At 47.4% G+C, this 22,348-nt stretch overlaps 1 protein-coding gene across 2 annotated transcripts; it reads right to left on the bottom strand.

Moving 5' to 3' along the window:
- Positions 1-8,702: 8,702 nt before the first annotated feature.
- On the bottom strand, positions 8,703-21,179 carry Izumo2 (IZUMO family member 2). 2 transcript variants are annotated; one of them, XM_041657295.1, is made up of 7 exons: positions 20,948-21,179; positions 20,792-20,866; positions 19,635-19,721; positions 19,440-19,460; positions 17,109-17,189; positions 13,727-13,850; positions 8,703-8,745 (listed from the first exon to the last, which is right to left on the bottom strand). In XM_041657295.1, exons 1-7 carry the CDS (start codon positions 21,177-21,179, stop codon positions 8,703-8,705), a joined length of 663 nt encoding a protein of 220 aa, XP_041513229.1. The 2 variants fall into 2 exon arrangements, with proteins under 2 accessions (XP_041513229.1, XP_041513942.1); XM_041658008.1 differs by lacking the exon at positions 17,109-17,189.
- Between the last annotated feature and the right edge of the window lie 1,169 nt (positions 21,180-22,348).

The raw sequence follows: 22,348 nt of genomic DNA on the forward strand, positions 1-22,348 counted from the left end.
CGGCCCCTTGGTTTTTACATAGCTTCTGGGAACGGAACTCAGCTTCTTTTTATTTTTTTAATTAATTAATTTATTTATTAAAGATTTCTGCCTCCTCCCCGTCACCGCCTCCCATTTTCCCTCCCTCTCCCCCGATCAAGTCCCCCTCCCTCATCAGCCCGAAGAGCAATCAGGGTTCCCTGACCTGTGGGAAGTCCAAGGACCACCCACCTCCATCCAGGTCTAGTAAGGTGAGCATCCAAACTGCCTAGGCTCCCCCAAAGCCAGTACGTGCAGTAGGATCAAAAAACCATTGCCATTGTTCTTGAGTTCTCAGTAGTCCTCATTGTCCGCTATGTTCAGTGAGTCCGGTTTTATCCTAGGCTTTTTCAGACCCAGGCCAGCTGGCCTTGGTGAGTTCCCGATGAGCCTATAATTCACGATCCTAGAGAAGCTAAATAAGAAGGTGAACCCAAAGAAAAACATATAGGCATCCTCCTGAATATTAACCTTCATCAGGTGATGAAAGGCGACAGAGACAGAGACCCACATTGGAGCACCGGACTGAAATCTCAAGATCCAAATCAGGAGCAAAAGGAGAGAGAGCACGAGCAAGGAAGCAAGGAACCCAGGACCGCGAGGGGTGCACCCACACACTGAGACAATGGGGATGTTCTATCGGAACTCAGCTTCTTAAGCTTGAAAGGCAAGAACGTTACTGACTGAGCTATTATTTCCCTGCCTGACCTTGAACTTCTGATCCTTTTCTGTTCCCCTCCTACATACTGGGACTCAAGTGAGCACCAGAATTCACAGGTTATTCCAGGCTGGGGATGGTACCCAGGGCTTTGTGCTTAGGAGGTGAACAGCCCTTCAACAATACAATACTCCTCTCTCTCTCTCTCTCTCTCTCTCTCTCTCTCTTCTCTCTCCTCTCTCTCCTCTCTCTCCTCTCCCTCCTCTAGCACTCTCTCTCTTGCTCTCTCTTCTTTCCACAATCTTCCCACTGACATCTAGCCATTCCTCTCACTTCATGGGAATTTCCTGGGGACATGAACAATGGATAATTAAATTATACTGAAATTATAATGGGATGAGGACTTCTGGGGATCATGGCCTGGGATGGGGAGACAGGCGGTTATTAAAGAATTACAACACGGCAATTATCACAGCTTTGGTTCTGGCATCAGGGGGGTTCCTGTGGGAACCAGGGAGGCAACTGCTACCTCCCACTGGGCTGAGTGGGAGTGGGAAAAAAACGGCTTTGAGAGAATCTAAGGTGTTTCACAGCCTGGCAAGGCAGGGCACGCATACCTGCAATCTCGGCTCTTGGGAGATTCATGCAGGGGAACTGCTGTGAGCTGAGGCCTGTCTGAGCTACATAGTGCGTTTGAGGCTAGCCTGGGCTGCATAGTGAGCTCCAGGCTAGTCTGCAAAAAAAGCAAGCTCCAGATCAGCCTGGCCATAGGGGCTGGAGAGCGGGCTAAAGGGAGAGGATGCTGTGCTGATCCCGTGGTAGACACAAGTTCAAATCCCAGCACCACACTGGGCAGTTCACAGCCACCTATGGTTCAGTTCCATGGAGTCCGATGATACTCAAAGGTACCTGTGCACCCGTGTGTGCATGCATGCATGCACAGACACACACATATGTAGAAGCAGCTGCGGGCTGTGTTCCTGCCACCAGGCTCCCTGCTGCCTGGCTAGCTTATGCTCCAAAATAACAACACACAAACTGTATTCATATAAACACTGCTTAGCCCATTAGCTCCAGCCTCGTACTGGCCAACTCTCACATCCTTATCAACCCACCTCCATTAATGTGTGTAGCACCACTAGGTGATGACCCACCAGGAAGATTCTAGCGTACATCCATTTTGGGCTGGAGCTTCATCGCATCTGCCCTGGAGAGGAGAGACATGGCGTCTGTCTCACTTTCCTTCTTCCCAGCATTCTGTTCTGTTTACTCTGCCAACCTAATTTTCTGTCCTATCAGGCCAAGCAGTTTTCTTTATTGATTAACCAATGAAACAACAGATTGACAAATGACCTTCCTACATCACACACATACACATACATAATTTTTAAATCTTTTTTTAAAATGTGAAAACAAAACCAGAGGACTGGTGAAGTGGCTTAGTGGGTAGAGGTGCTTGTGGTCAAGTTTGATAACTGGAGTTCCATCCCTGGTCCCCCAAAGTGAAAAGAAAGAACTGATGTCCTGAGTTGTCCTCTGAGCCTCCCCACACACCATGGGCACCCCTACCTGAAATAAGTAAATGCAGACACTAAGAGAAGAGTTTGCACTTTCTAGCAAAGCCAGTGTTCAAAGTCTGAAGTTGGTGGGGGCCAGGCAAAGGAGTAGCTAAGACAATGTGGGGACGGTTAATATCCCACTTCCTGATGGTAGCAGGCTCTTCTGTGTGAGGCCCGTCTTGAGTTGGGTGAGCAGAGAGCTGTTCTTGGGTTCTCACATCTCTTTACTGTAGAGATAATGAATAATGAATAGTTTATCAAAGATGAGATGCAGAGACTTCTGGAGGTGCTGTGGAACATTATTATAACTAGACAAAGATGTGTTACATCTGTTTACGCTACAGAGTATTACTTAACTCTGTAAAGGTGTTTGTTTATGCTTTTGTTTATGTTGTGGGAACTCCTTAGGCAACAGCCTTTAAGAGACCGGCCCACTTTGGGCATGGTCTCATGTACTATAAGTGCAGATGAAAAGAGTATGTGGCCCCTTTTCTGCTGGATTTGGTTCTAGTTCCCAGTGCATGCTGAAGATTACGGATCACTACCCTTACTGTGAGTTTATTCCCAAATAAATAAACCTTTGTTATACTCCAGACTATTGTGGAACTCTTGGGTAAACTACATGTTTGTGCTGTATCTCTTTAACTATGTAACGATGTGTAACTATGTAACTAACTATGGAACAACTATGGAACTATGGAACTATATGTAACTGTAACTATGTAACTAACTATGTAACTATCTATGTAACTATGTAACTAACTATGTAACTATGTAACTACTATGTAACTGTGTAACTAACTATGGAACAACTATGGAACTATATGTAATTGTAACTATGTAACTAACTATGTAACTATGTAACTACTATGTAACTATGTAACTCTTTGGTAAACTACAAGTTTGTGCTGCATCTCTTTAACTATGTAAAGATGTTGCATTTGTTTCACCTTGCCTGCCTAAGGCACCTGATTGGCCTAATAAAGAGCCGAACAGCCAATAGCTAGGCAGAGAAAGGATAGGCATGGCTGGTGGGCAGAAAGAATAAATAAATAAGAGGAGAAATCTAGACTCAGAACAAAAAGAAGGTGGGCAGTGTGAGTACTCACCTTTAATCATGCAGATCTCTGTGAGTTCAAGGCCAGTAGAGAGAGTCCCAGGACAAGAAGCCAGGTAGATGCCAGTCAGCCAGCCAAACAATAAAAGTAAAGTTTACAGAAAGAAAGTAAAAAGCCCAAGGCAAAAGGTAAAGAGGTTGATTTAAGTTAAAGGAGGTATGCAGAAACAAATCCAGAAAGAAGCCTAAGCTATGCTGGCATTCAAAACTAAAAAGTCTCTGTGTCATGATTTGGGAGCTGGTTGGTGACCCAAAAGAAAATTCCTGGCACATGGCAGACTGTCATATATCATATATGGCTAGGCTCCAAGAGGCCAAGAAGGGAAGAAAAATCAAAAAGCTGAAAAGCAAGGTCCCCAGTGACCTTTATGGATCATAAACACGGTGCACACCTCCCCTGACTTCAGGTAAGGGTGTGCTTAATGAAGCAGGCCCCCGGGCTGAAAGAAGACAAGTTTTTGTTATTTTAGTTTTCCTTTTTTAGAGAGATTAATTTATTATGTATACAACGTTCTGCCCGTATGTGTCCCTGCAGGCCAGAAGTTGGCACCACATCTCATTATAGATGGTTGTGAGCCACCATGTTGTTGCTGGGAATTGAACTCAGGACCTCTGGAAGAACAATCAGTGCTCTTAACCACTGAGCAATCTATCCAGTCCTTATTTTTGTTTTTAAAGACAGGGTTTCTCTGTGTAGCTTTGGCTGTCCTGGAATTTGCTCTGTAGACCAGGCTGGCCTTGAACTCACTGAGATCCTCCTGCCTCTGCCTCCTGAGTGCTGGGATTAAAGATGAGCACTGCGCAGTGCCTGTGGCTGCCACCTGCCCCATGACTTTGTTTTAATGCTGCAGCTGCTGCTCACATGCTAATCTCTAGAGTTTGCTGCTTTACTCTTTCCTACTGTGCTTGCCTCCTATGGTCTTTTTCTCTGTGTTCTAAGGACTTCCATAGTAACTCATTCCAATCCCAGAGTCATGAGAATGGTGGGTTTGTTTTTGTTTTTTGTATCCCATGTATAATGAGTAAACAGTCCAAGGAGAACTACAGACAGAGTCAGAGGTCTTTGTCCTAACCACCTGGTCCCAAATAAATACACAAAAGGTTATACAAATTACTAAATGTTTGGCCAATGGTTCAGGCTTATTACTAACTAGCTCTTAGATTTAAATTAACCTATTTCTATTAACCTATGTATTGTCATGTGGCTTGTGGTTTTACCAGTCCTCTAGCATCTTGTTCCTTGGGTGGTTCACTGGTGTGTGCTCCGACTTTGCCCTTCTTCATCTGAGTCCTCAGTTTGGCTGTCCTGCCTAACTTTATCCAGCTTTGCTATAGACCAAACAGCTTTATTGTGAACCAATACATATTCGCAGTGTTTAGGATTATCCCACAGCAGAGAACAGCCCATCGGTGCTTGGTCTTGAATTGCTCCATTTTCATCACAACTGGCACAGCACAATGTTGGTTTTGTTTCTAGAAGCCAATAATTTCCATCTGCCAGCACAACAGGCACAAAGTGATCGTTAATACATGACAATTAGAAACAAATCACGTCACACTTGGGAGACAGAGGCAGGCAGATCTGTCCTGGGAGATGTGCAGTGTTCTGCAGCTGGTTGGATTCCCGAGTGTTACACCTGGCTTTGATCTGTCTTTTCTGTCTGCTATCTACTTTCTGAAGTATGTAAATTTTATCTGAGAGTTTCTGAGGGTTCAAAGACTATTCAAAACCTGGTTACAAGAGGGCTCAGCAAACTGAAACTTGCTGTGACTTTGGAATTTCTCGCTGGCATTGTCTCTTTGTGGAGCTTGGATGAGAAGTTTTGATAAATGGAAACTGACTTCCTAACGGTGTGAACTTATAAAAACCTGTGTCACTGCAGGACTGGTCACGTGAGCTGGGAACTAAGTGGAGACTTAAAAATACACAGACAGAGACAGAGAGACATGGGGACACGGGTCATCCTTGATACAAGAATGCCAAATGCCAAACTTTATTGTGCTCAGTGGCAGCTTCTATAGGGATCCTTAGTCATGCCCAGCTCTCGGGATCTTTCAGCTGCAGGCCCACCAGTCCGCCATCAAGGTCTCATGCTCAGAACAGCTGCAGGCAAAGAAAATCAAGGGGCCAGGGGTCTGCAGCTCCCAACAGCTCCCTCTTTTCTCTATAATTAGACAAGGTCTGTCTTGGGTTGCAGAAGCACATATTCACATTTTACCTGTCATAAAGAATGCTTCTCTCAGCACCCAAGGCTTAGGTTGTCTGCAACAGGCTCCTGTCTTACCCGTCTCTGGCTCACTGGTCTACCGGCAGCCTGCTAAAGCATTACTCTCGGAGGAAGCCCACTTTCTCAGGCAAATAGCGATTTACCTCATTGCTGCTGCAGCTGATGCCTGTCATAGAGGCAGAACAACAGAAACCCCCCAGCTACAGAAATTCCTAGCTGTTTAGCACGCTCTCTCTGCCAGGCAAGATCGGCTTCACTCTGTGAGTTCCCCTTTTAAATTGCATGGCCTGTAGGGTTCCCAGGGTGACCCATGCGCTTTTCGAGCTTTCGCTGCAGTTGCTGTCCATGCCAGAAGCCTGACCCACGCGGTGGAAGACAGGCTTTCTCTGAAGTGAAAATTGTGTGGCCAGGGACACCTGCCATTCAATTTTCACTGCCCTGTTTTTTGGCTCAAGGTTTGTCTCAGTTCTGCTACACTAACCCCACCCATTTTCAAGCATATTTTACAGATCACTCCTGCTGCCTGGGCCAAGACCAACTCACAAAGTGCTCTCCAGACAACACCAACCCCTGCACCAGCTCCTGGGACTTCTACATTGGTACCCACTCTTCTGGATCAAGGACACCTGCCAACTAAAATCTGGTTTTATCTCCTATTGTGTCCCATTTCATAGGGTCAATATTTTTTTCTCCTAGCCACCTGCCTTCTCATCTCCCTCAAAAAGCAGCTGCCCAAGGACTCCAGGATGACAGCAAACTGGATGCTGCTCCATCCACTCTTCTCGCTGAGTGTGAGCACACCAACTCTCAGTTCTCCCCTCTCCCACATCGCCCCATGCCTGTAGGAAATAGCCAGACTTGAGCCAATGTCCCTTTATCCAAAGAGATGCTAAAATGTTGGTCATAAATAGACCTCAGCTCCTTGTCACATTCCTATATCCACAGAGTCTGGAATGTAATATTAAGTTGAGGACATAACCCCAGCCCCTGGCAGTCATCCTTGGGGAGCCAATGGAGCCCAGATGGAGCAGAAATCTCAGTCTCAGCCCCCTCTCCCTGGGAGTTGCCTTAGGCCAGACTCCAGCTCTGGGAAAGCCCCCCCCCCCCCCCGCTGACCCCTCCCCAGGGAGGGTCAGGACTACTCCCACAGGCTATATAGGATTGTGGTGGAAAAAGGAACACGTGATTTCAGGTTTTGCATGTGCTCTCCTTTTCTGTCTCCCCCCCCCCATGCTCCTGGCCGCCGAGATTGCTGCATTTATTAAATGAGGGCATTTTTGATTTGATCTAATCTGGTTTAATTGGAGTTATTTTGCGTTGGCAGAGAGGGTCTTCTCAAGATTTTCCCTAAAAAAACCCTGTCTTGAAAAACCAAAAACCAGGCCGGGCGGTGGTGGCGCACGCCTTTAATCCCAGCACTCCGGAGGCAGAGGCAGGCAGATCTCTGTGAGTTCGAGACCAGCCTGGTCTACAAGAGCTAGTTCCAGGACAGGCTCCAAAACCACAGAGAAACCCTGTCTCAAAAAACCAAAAAAAAAAAAAAAACAAACAAAAAAAAAAAAAACCAAACCAACCAACCAACCAAACAAACAAACAAAAACAAAACACACAAGCAGAAAACCAAAAAACAAAAATGGTGGTGGTAGGCTGGAGACATGGCTCAGTGATTGGCCATTCTTCCAAAGGACCAGGGTTCAATTTCCAGCACCCATATGGCAGTTCACAACTGTCTGTAACTCTAGTTCCAGTGGACCTGGCGTACAGACATACAAGCAGGCAAAATCCCAATGTACCTAAAATATATAAATAAATTTCTTTAAAAATTCAGTAAAAAGAATTTTTTCAAACCAAGAAAAAATAAGCAAAACGAAACAAAATAAAAACCAACGAAACCAAACCAACCCCCCCCCCCCCAAAACCCCAAAAATCACATTGTAGCTACATTGGGTAGAGTGCTTGCCTGGCGCGCATAAAATTCTGGGTTTAATTCCCAGTACCAGATCAGGAATTCAAGACCATCTTCTGCTACATATTGAATTCGAGGTTAGCCTAGACTACATAAAACTCTGTCTCATGAAAGAAAGTTCTTACTAACCCGGAGCCTGAGATGTTGCCAAGCTCCTGGAGTAGCTCAAGGCTGTAGCAGGTGACAGCCAGTGGAGTGGAGAAGGCCTGACTTTGGTTCCCGCCTCCCTGCCCCACCAGCGGCCAAGGAAATCAAGGAACCCACAGCTTGAAGCTCCCACCACCAGCCATAGTCCCAGGATGAAGTGCGCCTGTGCGGGTTGCAGGCAGGAACTACGATTCCCAGAATTCATTGAGTGGAAGCCCAAGGTCCGGTCTAAGCTCTCCTACCTGAGTGTACAGGACTCTATAATGACCACAAGCTGGACTGAAAGCTTTGACAAATGGAAAAGTGGTGTTGATACACGCTTTTTCAGGCCTTTACAAAAACTGCTTGGGATAACGGACTCCAAGGTCACAGACACTGGCGCAAGAGCAGAGACTTTGGATAATGCAATTTTCTGCGCCAAGAGGACACTAACTATGTGAACTCTCTACCTCCCTCAATTCCTTCTGCCTGCTTTTTCTTCCCTCCTTCCATGTCTGCTTCCCTCCCATCTTTTTTTTCCTTTTGTATGTCCGTCTTCCTTTTTTCATTTTTATTTCTTTAAAATTATTTTATCCTTTGTGCTGCTTAGTTCTTTTCTCCACGTATACAGTTCAGAATTCCATTAAGGGGATGGTGCCAGCCACAGTGGGCAATCCTTCACACCTCAATTTATGGACTCAAAATAACACCCGTCCGTCGTATGCATGCCCAGAGGCCCATCTTCCATGTGATTCTAGATTCTGTCAAGTTGATGACACTACCCATCACACCCTGTCTTAAAAAAAAAATAAAAAGACACTCCCCTCCCCCCACCAAAAACCGAGCTGGGGATGCACCTCAGGGTGGACCGCCTGCCTAAGCACACTAGACAGGGTGTCCAGTGCCTAGTACCTTTCGGAGCACCTATTGAACCAAAGGTCCAAGTGTCCACATGGAATGGGCAGACACTAAGGATTGTCATTGATTTTATTAAATGTATTTTCCTTTTACAAACAGCAAAGTCCCTGGCCTACTTCAGCAGGAGTTTTCGGTTTTGTCTGTAAGTACAAGCCCTGCACAGACAGAAGGAAAAGGAGGAGGTTAAAATGGGCCAGGTGGATACGCCTGTGATCATGGCACTTGGGAGGCTGAGACAAGGGGACTGTCCTGAGAACTAGGCTAGCCTTGGGCACAGTGAGACCATATCTCAAAAAAACCTAAAACCTGAGGATGTGAGTTGGCCCAGAAGGTAAAGCAAGCTTCCAATAAGTCTGCCAATCTGAATTTGATTCCCAGGACCCAGATGACTGACAATGAGAACAGATTCTAGAGTTGTCCTCTGATTTCCACATGCCTGTCCTGGCATGCATGTGTGTACACAACAGACAGACAGACAGACAGACAGACAGACACACACACACACACAAAACGATAGGTAGGTAGATATAGATAGCTAGATGGCAGGATGGAACTGAAACACACACACCAGGGGCTCAACCAGAATCATTGCTAGTTTCCGGTCAGGACTGGGTGAATGTGGAATCAAGGGAACCAGGAGTAAGGATGGACAGGATGGACAGAAGGAGACATAACAAAAGGACAGATCAGAGTACCACGGTTCAACAACATCCCGCCAAGCTGTCTCCCACTTCTCAATACCCAGCTCTCGCCCAAGTGGCCTTATTTGGAAAACAGTCTTTACAGGCGTAATTAAGACAAGCTGACATCATCCCGAGTTTAAGCTGGGCTGAATCCAAACACTGGTATCATTGTATGAGAAAGGTAACGCCTCACTGTGTCTCAGGGAGAAAATAAAAAGCCCACCTGATGGATGGAAGCTTAGATGTCACTGGCTGGGCCCAGATGACATGAGGCTGGAGATGGGACTCGGTGGGTAGAGGGCTTGAGCACTGAAAGCCTGGAGTCCACCTCCAGCGCCAACTCAGTGAGGCATGGTAGTAACCTAGACGGTTGGGGCAGGTCATTCTCAGCTACACTGTGATTTTAAGGCTAGCCTGGGCTACATGAGACCCTGCCCCCAAGATCCAAATTGAAGAAAACAGTAAGATGAAAGCCTGGCGTCCTTTGGTTTTCCTTCATTTCCGTTGCACATAGCGCTAATCTCAGGGATTCTCTCCCTAGAACCTGCTCAGACCCTGTCTCTCTCACTTACACACTGGAGACACAAGGGCTGGGAAGGTGGTTCAGCGGTCAAGAGCACTGACTGCTCTTCCAGAGGACCTGAGTTCAATTCCCAGCACCCACCTGGCAGTTCACAAATTGAAGACACAAATCTACTGCCAGCTGTTTAGTGTCCCATCCCAGCCCACCCCAGAGGTCTCTCCAGTCAGGTTCTGAGCCTTTGGTCTCCTTGGATAACAGGAATGCGGCAGGGAGGCGGCTCAGTGTTCACTTCTCTACCAGGGGACACAGGTTTGGTTCCCTCCACCTATATGATGGCTCACAACCATTTGTAACCCCAGTCCCGGGAGATCCAGTGACCTCTTCTGGTCTCTGAGGGCACTAGGCAGGCTCCTGGTGCACATCTCTGTACACATCAAAATCAAAGTCAAAATATCAGCCCAAAGCCAGGTAGTGATGGTGCACACCTTTAATTCCGGCACTTGGGAGGCAGAGGCAGGAGGATCTCTGTGAGTTTGAGGCCAGCCTGGTCTACAAAGTGAGTTCCAAGACAGCCAGGGCAGTTACACAGAGAAACCCTGTCTCCAAAATTTGGGGGAAAAATATTCGTCCCCGATGAGGACACTGAACCGCGGTGATCTCGCGGGACCCACACTGAGCCGCGGTGATCTCGCGGGAAAGGCTTGTTCTCGCAAGCACGTGGTCATCTTCACATCACCTTGTAGAAGCAGGCCTGAGATTAACTACCACACCCTGACAGGACTGTTCACCTTCGTGGTGCCCACCACTACTCCAGGTCCTCTGCTGTTTGAATGCAAATCTCTAGTCACCAAACTGCAGCTGCGATACTTTAATTTCATTTTCCCAGCATGACCATCTTCCCTCCTACCCACCAGGGACTTCTGTTCGCTTCCCTTCGAGGGAAGTGGTTAACCCAATCATTTGGAATCTGCTGGCCGTCAGAAGCAAAGCCTGGCTGGAAGACACAAGCTCAGGAATGTCCAGGGTTGGCAGCCGCTAAAGGCAGCTGAGAGACAGGCGTGGACTAAGCAATTCACACCTGCCTACTTATGACATAGGGCGTCTGGCCTGCACGTTCAAACAGTTACATGTTTTACATTTATTTACTCATTTAGTTTTCTGTGTGTTTGATGTGGCTGCTATGGCATGCATGTGGGAGCCAACCTGGGTTATCAGGCAATTGGCTTCATCCACTGAGCTATCTGGACATCCCCAGATAATGACTTCAAGTCGAAGGAACTGAACATAGGCCTCAGAATGCTGCTCAAACATTCTACCACTGAGCCACACCCAGCCCCTCACTGGGGAATTCTAGGCAGATGCTCTACCACTGAGCCACACCCAGCCCCTCACTGGGGAATTCTAGGCAGTGCTCTACCTCTGAGCCACACCTCAGCCCCACACTGGGGGATTCTAGGCAGGGCTCTACCTCTGAGCCACACCCCAGCCCCTCACTGGGGGATTCTAGGCAGGGGCTCTACCACTGAGCCACACCCAGCCCCTCACTGGGGGATTCTAGGCAGGGCTCTACCACTGAGCCACACCCAGCCCCTCACTGGGGGATTCTAGGCAGGGGCTCTACCACTGAGCCACACCCAGCCCCTCACTGGGGGATTCTAGGCAGGGCTCCACCTCTGAGTCACACTCCCCAGCACTGCAAAGAATAAATTTCTGTAGCTCTAGGCAATCTCATAGATAGAGGTGCCCTCCTGTGTTCCCTGGCTATGTAGCACGCGCTGTTAAATTTCATTTATGCCAGACTAATACTTGTCATCCCAGCACTAAGAAGTCTGAGGCAGAAGATGAGTTCCAAGTTAGCCTGGGGTACTTAAGACCCTGTCTCAAAATATTACCAGCTGGGCATGGTGACACACGGCTTTATTCCCAGCACTGGAGAGAGGCAGGCGGATCTCTGTGAGTTGGAGGCCAGTCTGGTCTACTGAGCAAACTCCAGGGCAGCCTCATTTACATAGTGAGATATTGTCTTAAAAAGTTTAACAGATGGGTACTTTGGTGACAGTGCTGATGAAGAATATTTGGTTACAATCCAGCTGGGACAAACTGGCTTTGAGTAATACATTCACTTTTTTTAAAAAAACATTTTCAGACAAAGTCTCACTATGTATCTCTGGCTGGTCTGGAACTCTGTAGACCAGGCTGGCAAACTCACAGAGATCCTCCTGCCTCTGCCTCCCGCATGCTGGGACTAAAGGTGTGCACCACCACTGCCCAGCTCCATCCTTCCTTTTAATGGAAGAAGGGACTCATAAAGAGAGGAAATAAAACTGGAGAACTTCAGTCGCTTGTGACTTAGGGGTGAGGAATATAGAAAATGAGGGGCACAGGGAGAAATGTGGGAAGAGAGAGAAAATATGGAAATGAGAGGGACAGAAGAGATGAAGGTTCAGGGGTTCAGAGTACTTACTGCTCTTACAGAGAACCCAAGTTTGGTTCTCAGTGCCTACACGGTAGCTCATAACTACCTCAACTCTAGCTAACAGGAATCCTATGACACCTGCTGGTCTCCATGGGCTCCCCATACATACATACAAATATATGCATAATTAAAAATAATATCTTGCTGGTAGTAGTGATGCATGCCTTTAATCCTGGCATTCAGGAGGTAGAGGCAGGTGGACCTGTTCAAGGTCTACAAAGTCAGTCTCAGGCTAGCTAGGGCTACACAGAGAAACCCTGTCTTGACAAACCAGTAAGAAAAAAAATTTTTAAAAAGAGGGTGAGAGAGGAGGAAAGAGAAGGAAAAAAGTGGGTGGGTGGTGTGGGAAGTCCTTTTGTGTGTGTGGTGCTTTTATTGGTTAATAAATAAAGAAGCTGCTTGGGCCTATGACAGCGCAGAATAGAGCAAGGTGGGAATTCCAAACAGAGACAGAGGAAAAAGAAGGCGGAGTCAGGAAAACACCATGTGGCTGCTGAAAGAGACAGACACTGGACAGAAACTTGCAGGTATGCCACAGCCACGTGGTGATACACAGCTTAAAAGAAATGGGTTAATTTGGCCGGGCGGTGGTGGCACACACCTTTAATCCCAGCACTCGGGAGGCAGAGGCAGGTGGATCTCTGTGAGTTTGAGGCCAGCCTGGTCTACAAGAGCTAGTTCCAGGATAGGCTCCAAAAGCTACAGAGAAACCCTGTCTTGAAAAACAAAAAAAGAAATGGGTTAATTTAATATGTAAGAATTAGTTAATAAGAAGCTTAATTAGTTAATAAGCTAAGCAGTGCTATTAATTTCTATGTTAATATAATTAACATTATAATAATATAATAATTATAATAGTAACATTACTATAATAATATTACTATAATAATATTAATAACCATATGTTAATATAGTTTCTGTGTTATTATTCGAGTCTGGGCAGCCAGGAAACGAATGAGCAGTCTCCGCCTTCAGGAGGGGTACTGAAGGATATAGTGATGGGAGGTGGACCAAAGAACGACCCCTTTATGCATCTAGTTTTTCTTTCTTTCTTCCCTACTCCCCTACCCCATTTCTCTTTTCCTTTTTTGAGACAGGATCTCATGTAGCCCAGGCTGGCCTCAAACTCAACTGTTTGGCCAAGGATGAACTTCTAATCCTCCTTCCTCCACCTCCCAAGTGTGGTGATGACAAGATTGTGACATTATACCTGATTTATCTAGTACTGGGGATCAAACCCATGCCTTTGATCATACCAGGCAATTACCAACTGAGCCACATCCCCACCTCTCCCCACACTCTGAGATAGCATCTTGTTGTGTTGCTCAGACTGGATTTGAACTTATAGCCATCCTCCCGCTTCAAGCCTCCCAAGTGCTGAGGTCAGAGTAGAGGACCACCATACTTGGGTGGTGTCCATGTTTGAGGGACTTAGAGGGTTAGGGGCGACTTACGCGATCAGGATGACCACGAAGGCTAGGATAGCCAGTCCTATGGCCACCAAGTTGCCCACCAACACCATGTTCCTCAGCTTGCTGTCAGACTGGAACTTGAGAGCCATGCGGGGCTGCCCATCCACTGGGCAGTTGGAAGTAGAACTCAGTGCCAACCTGACACCCTCTGTAACCTCCTCCACCCCACCTGTTCACCTGGTTCACCACCCAGTGCTCTGAAGTACCATTCGCCATGGCAAACGCTATGGCCCAGCCTGTCCCAGCCGAAATCCACTTCTTGTTGTATATGGGAAGGAGGCAAGAAGTTGGATCCAAACCCAAGAAAAGAACTGGGTGAGGTGGCTCACAACTGTCATCTAAACACTTGGGACACTGAGACAGGAGGTCTACTCTAAGCCGAGGGCAGTCTGAGCTATAGTGAGACCTTATCTCTTAAAAAGGAGGAAAGAAAAAAAAAGAGAGAGAGAGAGTCTCCTTCTCCAGGACCATGACCCACCATGATGATAAGGGACTAAACCTCTGAAATAAAAGTCAGCCCCAATTAAATGCTTTCTTAAATTAAGAGTTGCCATGGTCATGGTGTCTCTTCATATCAATAGAACGCTAACAGAAGTTGGTAGCAGGGAGTGGGATATTGCTGTGACAGGCCTGACATTTGTTGGTGGAATGTGGACCTTGGGGCTTTGGATTAAGAAAGCAGTTGACTGCTTTAAGTGGGTTTAATGAGCTATACTAGTAGGAGTGTGGAAGACGGTGGTGCTGAGAGATTATGACAGCCTGGCTCAAGAGGTTTCAGAGGAGAATATTAAGAAGGGGCCTAGACACTCTTCTTGTGATATTTTGGCAAAGAATGTGGCTACTGTCTGCCCTTGTCCAAAAACCAATCTGCCTGAGGTTAAATTGAAGAGTTCTGAGCTAATGGTATTGGTGAAGGAGACTTCAAGACAGCCTAGAATTAGCCGGTCACAGTGATCACACTTATGCAGACCCACACTGAAAGGAAGACGCTGAGCAAGGGAAAATGTGGAAAGTGCAGTTTGAGGAGAAAAGAAGCACCAGGAAGTGGAATGGAGCTGTGTGCGGTGCTCAAGGAGATTAAAAGGTTAAAGAAAAGCCTGATGCAAAATGGAATGAGGCCTTTGAGCTCAGGGCACGCCCCACCAACCGAAGCTTTCAATCTGTGAAGCAGAATTGAAGAAAAGCTTAAGCAGTGAAGGAAGCTATGGCCGATTAAAGTGTATTTGAGGGGCTGGAGAGATGGCTCAGCGGTTACGATCACTGGCTGCTCTTCCAGGGGTCCTGAGTTCAATTCCCAGCAACCACAAGGTGGCTCACAACCATCTGTAATGAAATTTGGTGCCCTCTTTTGGTATGCAGGCATACATGCAGGCAGAACACTGTATACGTAATAAATAAGTAAATCTTAAAACAAAAAAAAAGAAATGTATTTGAACGAAGAAGCCAACTTCTAGGTCCAGCAAGCAGCAGAACTGGGCAGATTCAGCCATATGGTTCTGCATTTAGAATCAAAGTGAGAAGAAAGGGTTTGGGAATCTCCCTCCATGGCTAAGGAAAGTTGCTGAGGGCAGGCATGTGTCAGGGCTGTCCGTGAGTGGAGGCTGTGGAAGTTTGAATGTAACTGGATCCATAAGCTCACAGGGAGTGGCGCTATTGGGGGTGTGGTCTTATTGAAGGAAGTTGTCACTGTGGGGGCAGGCTTTGAGGTCTCATTTGTTTAAGGTTCATTCAGTGTCTGTTGCTTTCTGTTCAGATGTAGCCATCACCGTGTCCTCCTGCACACCACCATGCTCCTACCATGATGATATTGGTCCAAACCTCTGAACTGTGAGCTGCCATCTCAGTGAAATGTTTTCCTTTATAAGTGTTGCCATGGTTATGGTGTCTCTTCACAGCAACAGAAACCCTAAGACAGAGGCCCAGAGAGGCCGTTACATGAAGCTGTGAAGGTCAAGCCTGGGTTGCCTTGAAGACCCCCAGAGTCGGGGGAGAGCTGCTGACAGGGAGTGGAACCAGCCCAAGTTAAAGAAGTGGGTTACGGTCAACAAAGCTGAAAGGCGGGATCTGAAGAGTGTTTTGATGTCAGACATGGAGCCGCAGAGTTTGGAGTTTGGTTTTGGTCTTACTTTAGTCCAGTCTCTCCTCACTCTGCTCCCTTTCCTCTCTTCTGGAACAGTGATGTTGAAGTATGTGATCTGCTCTTTTGTTCTTATTTTCCAGGGAGTTACAGTTAAGAGATTGCCTGCCTCCCAGAAGAGACTTTGACCTTTTAAACAGTGCTGACACTATTACAGACTACGGGGACTTTTGGATTGGAGCATGCATTTTGCATTGTGACAGAGGGGACTACAGGTCAATGGGGGGCCAGGGAGTGCAGTGTGGTGGCTTGAATGACAATGGCCTAAATGATGACAATGGACTCAACTTCTGAAGCTATAAACAAGTCCCAATTCAATGCTTTCTGTTATAGGGGCTGCTGTGGTCATGGTGTCTCTTCACAGCAACAGAACAGGGTATATATAGGGAGATGGCTCAGTGGGTAGGAGCACCGGCTGCTCTTCCGGGGGAAGGCTTGATTCCCAGCACCCACATAGTGGTTCACAATTGTCTGTAGCTCTTAAAAATACATCTTTAAACTAGAATAAAATCAACATAATAATAATAGCATAAAACAATGGATAAAACAGAGGTAGAGGGGTGTAGATGCAGTTGGATGGAAAGTGATATTTTTGGAGGTATCACTGAGGAGCCTCCCTGAAGCCATGGCTTTGAGACCTAGATGGAGGGAGGGGAACAGTAAGAGTAGGAAGAGCTGTACAATGTCCAGGAGGGTGGACACTGTGCTCTCGGCTGTGAGGTTGCATGTGTCTGTGGGAACAATGGATCCAGTCAGTCTTTCTATGCTTTCCATGTCTGAGAATATCTGTTATAGACTGGTAGTTAAAGATGTGTTACATTTGTTTATGCTGTGCAACATTTGTTTAATGATGCAAATGATTTGATTAACGATGCAAATGATTTGTTTAGTGATTTGTGGTGTGCCAGAGATCAATGTCAAGTATCTTCTTCAATTCCTCTCTGCTCTGATTTTGATGTAGGGTCTCTCACTGAACCTAGTACTTGCAAATTCACCCAGGCAGGTCAGTGAGTTTCAGGAATTTACTCATCTCTTCAACCCTACCCCAGGCTGGGTTTGCAGACTGGAGCTACTGTAGCTCAGGCTGGCCTTGAACTCCAGATCCTCCTGCCTCAACCTTCCAAGTGCTGATGGGGAGCCTTGAAATCCACCTCCACAAGGCCAAGGACTTGAGGCCCTGACTGCCTCTCACACAGCACCCCTGCCTTTTCCAGACCCGCAGCTTACCATAGCAGTACTTCTCCTTGATGCATCTGGGGGCGATTTTCTTGCAGTAGAAACAGTCCATGACCTCCTCCTTGAGCAAGTCTGAGCAGGGGAAAAGGAGATGTGGAGAAAAGCAGACCCCAAGAGCAGGGAGGGAACAAGGCAGAAAGGAGATGGGGTCCCCGAGCCACTGAAGGTTGGAAGTCACTGCCCAGCACAGCAGATGGTTTATGTGACAAATGATTTTTTTCTTCCTTTTTTTTTGATTTTTTTTTTTGAGGCAGTTTTTCTCTGTGTGGCCCTGGTTGTCCTGGAACTCACTCTGTAGACCAGGGAGGTCTTGAACTTAGAGATTCGCCTGCCTCTACCTCTTGAGTAAGGATTAGAGGTGTGCGCCACCACTCCCAGCTCCAGAAATGATTTTTCTATCATCAAAGAGTTAAATGGAATTTCCATAGGCCATGTGGCTCAATGCTCTGGTTCTGATCATAGATATTGGGGGTGGTGCTAAGCACTGAATTCAAGGTGTTGAGTATTAGGCAGGGGCTCTACCACTGAGCCACACTTCAGTCCCTCACTGGGGGATTCTAGGCAGGGGCTCTACCACTGAGCCACACTTCAGTCCCTCACTGGGGGATTCTAGGTAGAGGCTCTACCATTGAGCCACACCCCCAGCCCCTCACTGGGGGATTCTAGGTAGAGGCTCCACCACTGAGCCACATCCCAGCCCTTCACTGGGGGATTCTAGGTAGAGGCTCCATCACTGGTCTATACCACAAAGTCCTCTATTTTTTTTTTTACTCCTGAGACAGCATTTTGCTAAGTTACTCACATTAGACTTGAACTTAAAATTCTCTTGCCTCAGCCTAGCAGATCTGGGCCAGCCGCCTGTTTCTTCTCATTTGTAGGCACTTAACCAAGCGTTCTTGTTGTTGCTGTCATTTCCCATTTTAGTTGTGTGCATGCATGGAGCTCAGAAAACAGCTCTTGTGAATCTGTTCTTCCATTGTGTGGGGTCTGAGGACTGAACTCGAGCGTGATAGCAAGCACCTTTACCTCCTGAGCCATTTTGTCAGCCTCAACAGTTACTGATTTTTGCACCTTCTACTTTCCAGTCTTGGAGCCTCATCTGGCAAAGGTGGGCATGGTGCCGGTTCACCTGGCTCCTCCTCTTCCTGTGCAAGCAGGAAGACATTTCCCAGGATCCTTTGTGGGGAGTTGCACCCACATGTGCTATACTGAATCAAAGTAAAATGAACTATGGTGGGTCATGGTAGGCACAAAACTTCCTGTGTGCTTCCCTCATTCCCGAGGCCAGTGTAGGCCATCAACATGGGGGCAGTGAAAGTTTGAAGAGCTACAGGACTCCCCGCCGGATGTACCTGGGAGAGCATTTATCATGTTGAGCCATTGAGATGTGGAATTTGTCAATGCCACACGCCCTATGGCACCACAGCTGCAGGTGCCAGTGAGATGGGACAGCTGGAAATGGTGCTGGCCGCCAAGACTGGTGACCTGAGTTCAATCCTAGAGACCCCTAGGGAAGCTTTCTTCCGACCTCCACATGTGTGCTATGCATACACACATCCTAACAAAATGTAAAAACAAACAAAAAAGCACGTCTTGAGGTTAACGTGGTGACTCTTGAAATACCAGCACTGCTGAGGCGGAGGCAGGAGGACTGTCATGAGTTCTAGGTCAGCATGGGTTATAGAGTGAGAACTGGAGGAGGGAGGAATAGGAGGAGGAAGAGGAGGAGGAGAAGGAGAAGAAGGAGAAGAAGGAATAATGGGGGAGGGGAGACAGAAAAAGCCCAGTGGATAAGATGCTCAGAACAGAAAGTCAAACGTGGTGGGTACTGCTTCTGATTTCAACTCTGAGGAGAGAGAGGCAGGGAATCCTGAAAGCACTGGATAACCAACCTACTCAGCGAGTTTTGTGACGCTGCTAAGAGACCTGTCTCACAAACCAAGGTGGGGGCCGAAGAGGGCTCAGAAGTTAAAACATTTCCTAATCTTGCACAAGACCCAAGCTCAGGTTCTAGCACCTACAGGGTGACTCCCAGGCATCTGCAGCTGTAGTTCCAGGGGACCTGACACCCCCATTTGGGCTCCATGGGCACTACATGGGCTGAACATCCCTTCATGAAAACACACATGCAAATTAAAAAAATAACTAAAATAACACGGTAGATGGTACTGGGGTATGACACTCAAGGTGTCAGGATACCTCTGGCTTCCAAAGGCATGCATGCATGTGCACATGCTTGCACACATGACATGTAGCGTCAGGGTTTGATTTGAGAGGAATGGGGAATAGGTGTGGGAGGGGAACAGGAAAAGCAGGACTCACGACAAACTTTGTGGTCGCAGGCTGAAAGAGAAAAGAACTGGTGTGAGTGGCATGGAGACATGGGGGTGGCTTCAGAAGGGAGGAAGAGAGGGAAGGGGCAGATCTGGAGAAGAAGGGGAAGGAATACTGGCGTGACGGGGATGCTGGGAGTCACAGGGGAGGGTAGGGACTGTGTAAGGGAGGCTGGGGAGACACCTTTTACTTCATAGGCTTTTAACGCTTTCTTTAGTTTCTTGATGGCATGTTCCCTGAGGCTCACCAGCTCTTCCAGCAGAGGACCATCTGAGGAGGGAACAGGGGCTCATCAGTGCCGAGCTCCACTTGAACCACTTGCAGAATGACTAAACCGGGCTGCAGAGACGGCTCAGGGATTAAGAGCACTGGCTGCTCTTCCAAAGGACCTACGCTCAGTTCCCAGTACCCACATGGTGATTTACAACCACCTCTAACTGCAGTCTCAGGGGGATCTGGTGCCCTCTTCTGACCCCCACAGGTACTGCACACATGGCACAAAATAAATGCAGGCAAAAACATCCACACACGTTAAATTTTAAAAAAGAAAGAAAGAAAGAAAAACCGCCCCAGATTTTAGAGATTTTCATTTTGGTTCTTTGCAAAAATAACGGGTTTAATGTCACAAAGAATCTGAACTCTGCCAGGCTCCTAATTGTTTGGGGATGAGAATATGTGTACTTGGAAAACCGGCTGGTCCTGGCGACTCCTGGGCGTGGAGAGAGCTGCACGGCTGGCCTTGAACTCACTCTAACTGGGGCGGAATTCTAAGCCGTGGTCCTCCTGCCTGAGCTTCCTGAGTCGCTAGGATGACAGGCTCGGGGTAGACTGCTGGGAAGGTTACTGCAGATGTTAGATTACTTGGAAAGCAGCTGTAGAGAGAAGAACGGCAGAAGGATAGAGAGGCTTGGTCTGACCTTAGGTGGAGCTATGTTTATTGACTGCGAGACCGCAGACGGCCCGAATGCCTACAAGGAAGATGGGACTTTTATGCTGCAGAAATGATTTCCGTAGTCTGCAAAAGAAGCTGGAAATTGTAGTCTTTCGACAGGAAACTCTCGACAAACTCTCCATTTATAAAAACCGTAGTGTCTGAGAAGCACAAGAAAACAGAAGTGTGTGGCCGATCACGCCTTGTGATGGGCATCGTGGAGATAGGAGTGTCCTGCATACATCTTCCACTCGGTGTGACTCTGGTCACCTGACCTCTCTGAGCCTCAGCTTTTCTCCCTCTCCGAAACGGGAATCTCAAACCTCTGCCTCACAGTAAAGGTCACAGGCTTTTGTTAGCTGTAGGAGTGCCGAAAGGGAGCCCAGGAGGTGGCTGAAGGGTCTCCTACCTGTCAGAGAGTTGGCCTTTATGTACTGGGTCTGGTTCGTGAAGGAGGTCGCCACGTTCTCCAGGTTATCCACACCTGCAGACCAGAAGGGAGGCTTCGTCACATCAAGAGGTCCACCCCTGCCCCGGCCTCTCCCCCACGTACCCAAGCACACACCCACTTTCCCCACGAATGCTTTCGTGGCGTAGTCCCTGAAGAAAGACCCCTCCATGCCCAGCAGCAGAGCCTGCGCGCGTGCCTGCAGCTCTTCCAGGTGGAAGCGCTTGGGAATGATGGCCGCGTGCAGCTGGCTGAGGGCACCTTGCACCAACTGGTCGCATTGCAGGCAGCCCCAGCCCCCTGGACCGCTCAGGCTGCACAGAAGCGCCAGGGCCAAGGTCAGAGGCATGGTGGGGGCTTTGTGACATCACAGGGGAGGTCCCAGAATGCTCTCAAGATGTATCCAGAACTCTGGAATTCAGTCACTTAACACACTTTTTGAGCATCTGCTGGATGCTGCTGCAAGTCCCCAAGAGCCTGAGAAAGACGGAAGCATCCAGTCCTCCTGTCATTTAAATTCACTAATTTAACAGATTTTCTTTTCTTCTTTTTTCTTCACTTTTCTTTCTTTATCCTCCTTCTCTCTTAAAAATATTTAAAATTTTGAGGCCAGGTGTTGTGGTGCACACCTTTAATCCCACCACTATGAAGGCAGAGGCAGGCGGATCTCTGTGAGTTCTAGGTGAGCCTCGTCTACATAGTGAGTTCTAGGATAGCCATGGCTACATAGTGAGACATTGTCATATATATATATATATATATATATATATATATATATATATATGTGTGTGTGTGTGTGTGTGTGTGTGTGCATGTGTGTGTATGTATATATATTTGAGAATTTCACATAAGCATGCAATGTATTTTGATCATATTCATCCCCGACGCCCAGTCCTCTCAGGCCCACCCTCACCCTGTTTCTCCTTTTCTTCCTTTCTCCAGTCTTCCCCATCTCTCTCCCTCTCTATTTCTCTTCTAAGATTGTGTTGTGTGATGTTTTACTCCTCTGACTTTTTTTGGCTTTTGGGGGGGCAGCCATACAGCTCCCAAAAAAACCATACACGGAGGCTTATTAGCTATGATGCCCAGCCTTGGCTTGTTTTTGGCCAGTTCTTCTTAAATTATCCCATCTGACCTTTGCCTCTGGGCTTTTTCCTTTTTTTACTTCTGTGTATCTGAGTTTCGCTCTGTGGCTGGCTGCTGGTGTAGGAGGTCCTTCTGTATTTGTGTTGATTTCATTGGTTGAATAAAGAAGCTGCCTTGGCCTTTTGATAGGGCAGCCCTTAGGCGGGCGGAGTAGACAGAACAGAATGCTGGGAAAAAGGGAAGTGTGGCAGACGCCATGATTCTCCTGTTCAAGATGGACGCTGGTTAGACTCATGATGGAAGAAGGTCATTGGTTAATAAAGAAACTGTCTTGGCCCATTTGATAGGCCAACCCTTAGGTGGGTGGAGTAGACAGAATAGAATGCTGGGAAGAAAGGAAGTGAGCTCAGATGCCATAGCTCTCCTCTCTGA

Source organism: Microtus oregoni, unplaced genomic scaffold, assembly GCF_018167655.1.
Source record: "Microtus oregoni isolate MIOR12 unplaced genomic scaffold, Mior012 000000F_ref0000247, whole genome shotgun sequence".
Taxonomy (NCBI): Eukaryota; Metazoa; Chordata; class Mammalia; order Rodentia; family Cricetidae; genus Microtus; species Microtus oregoni.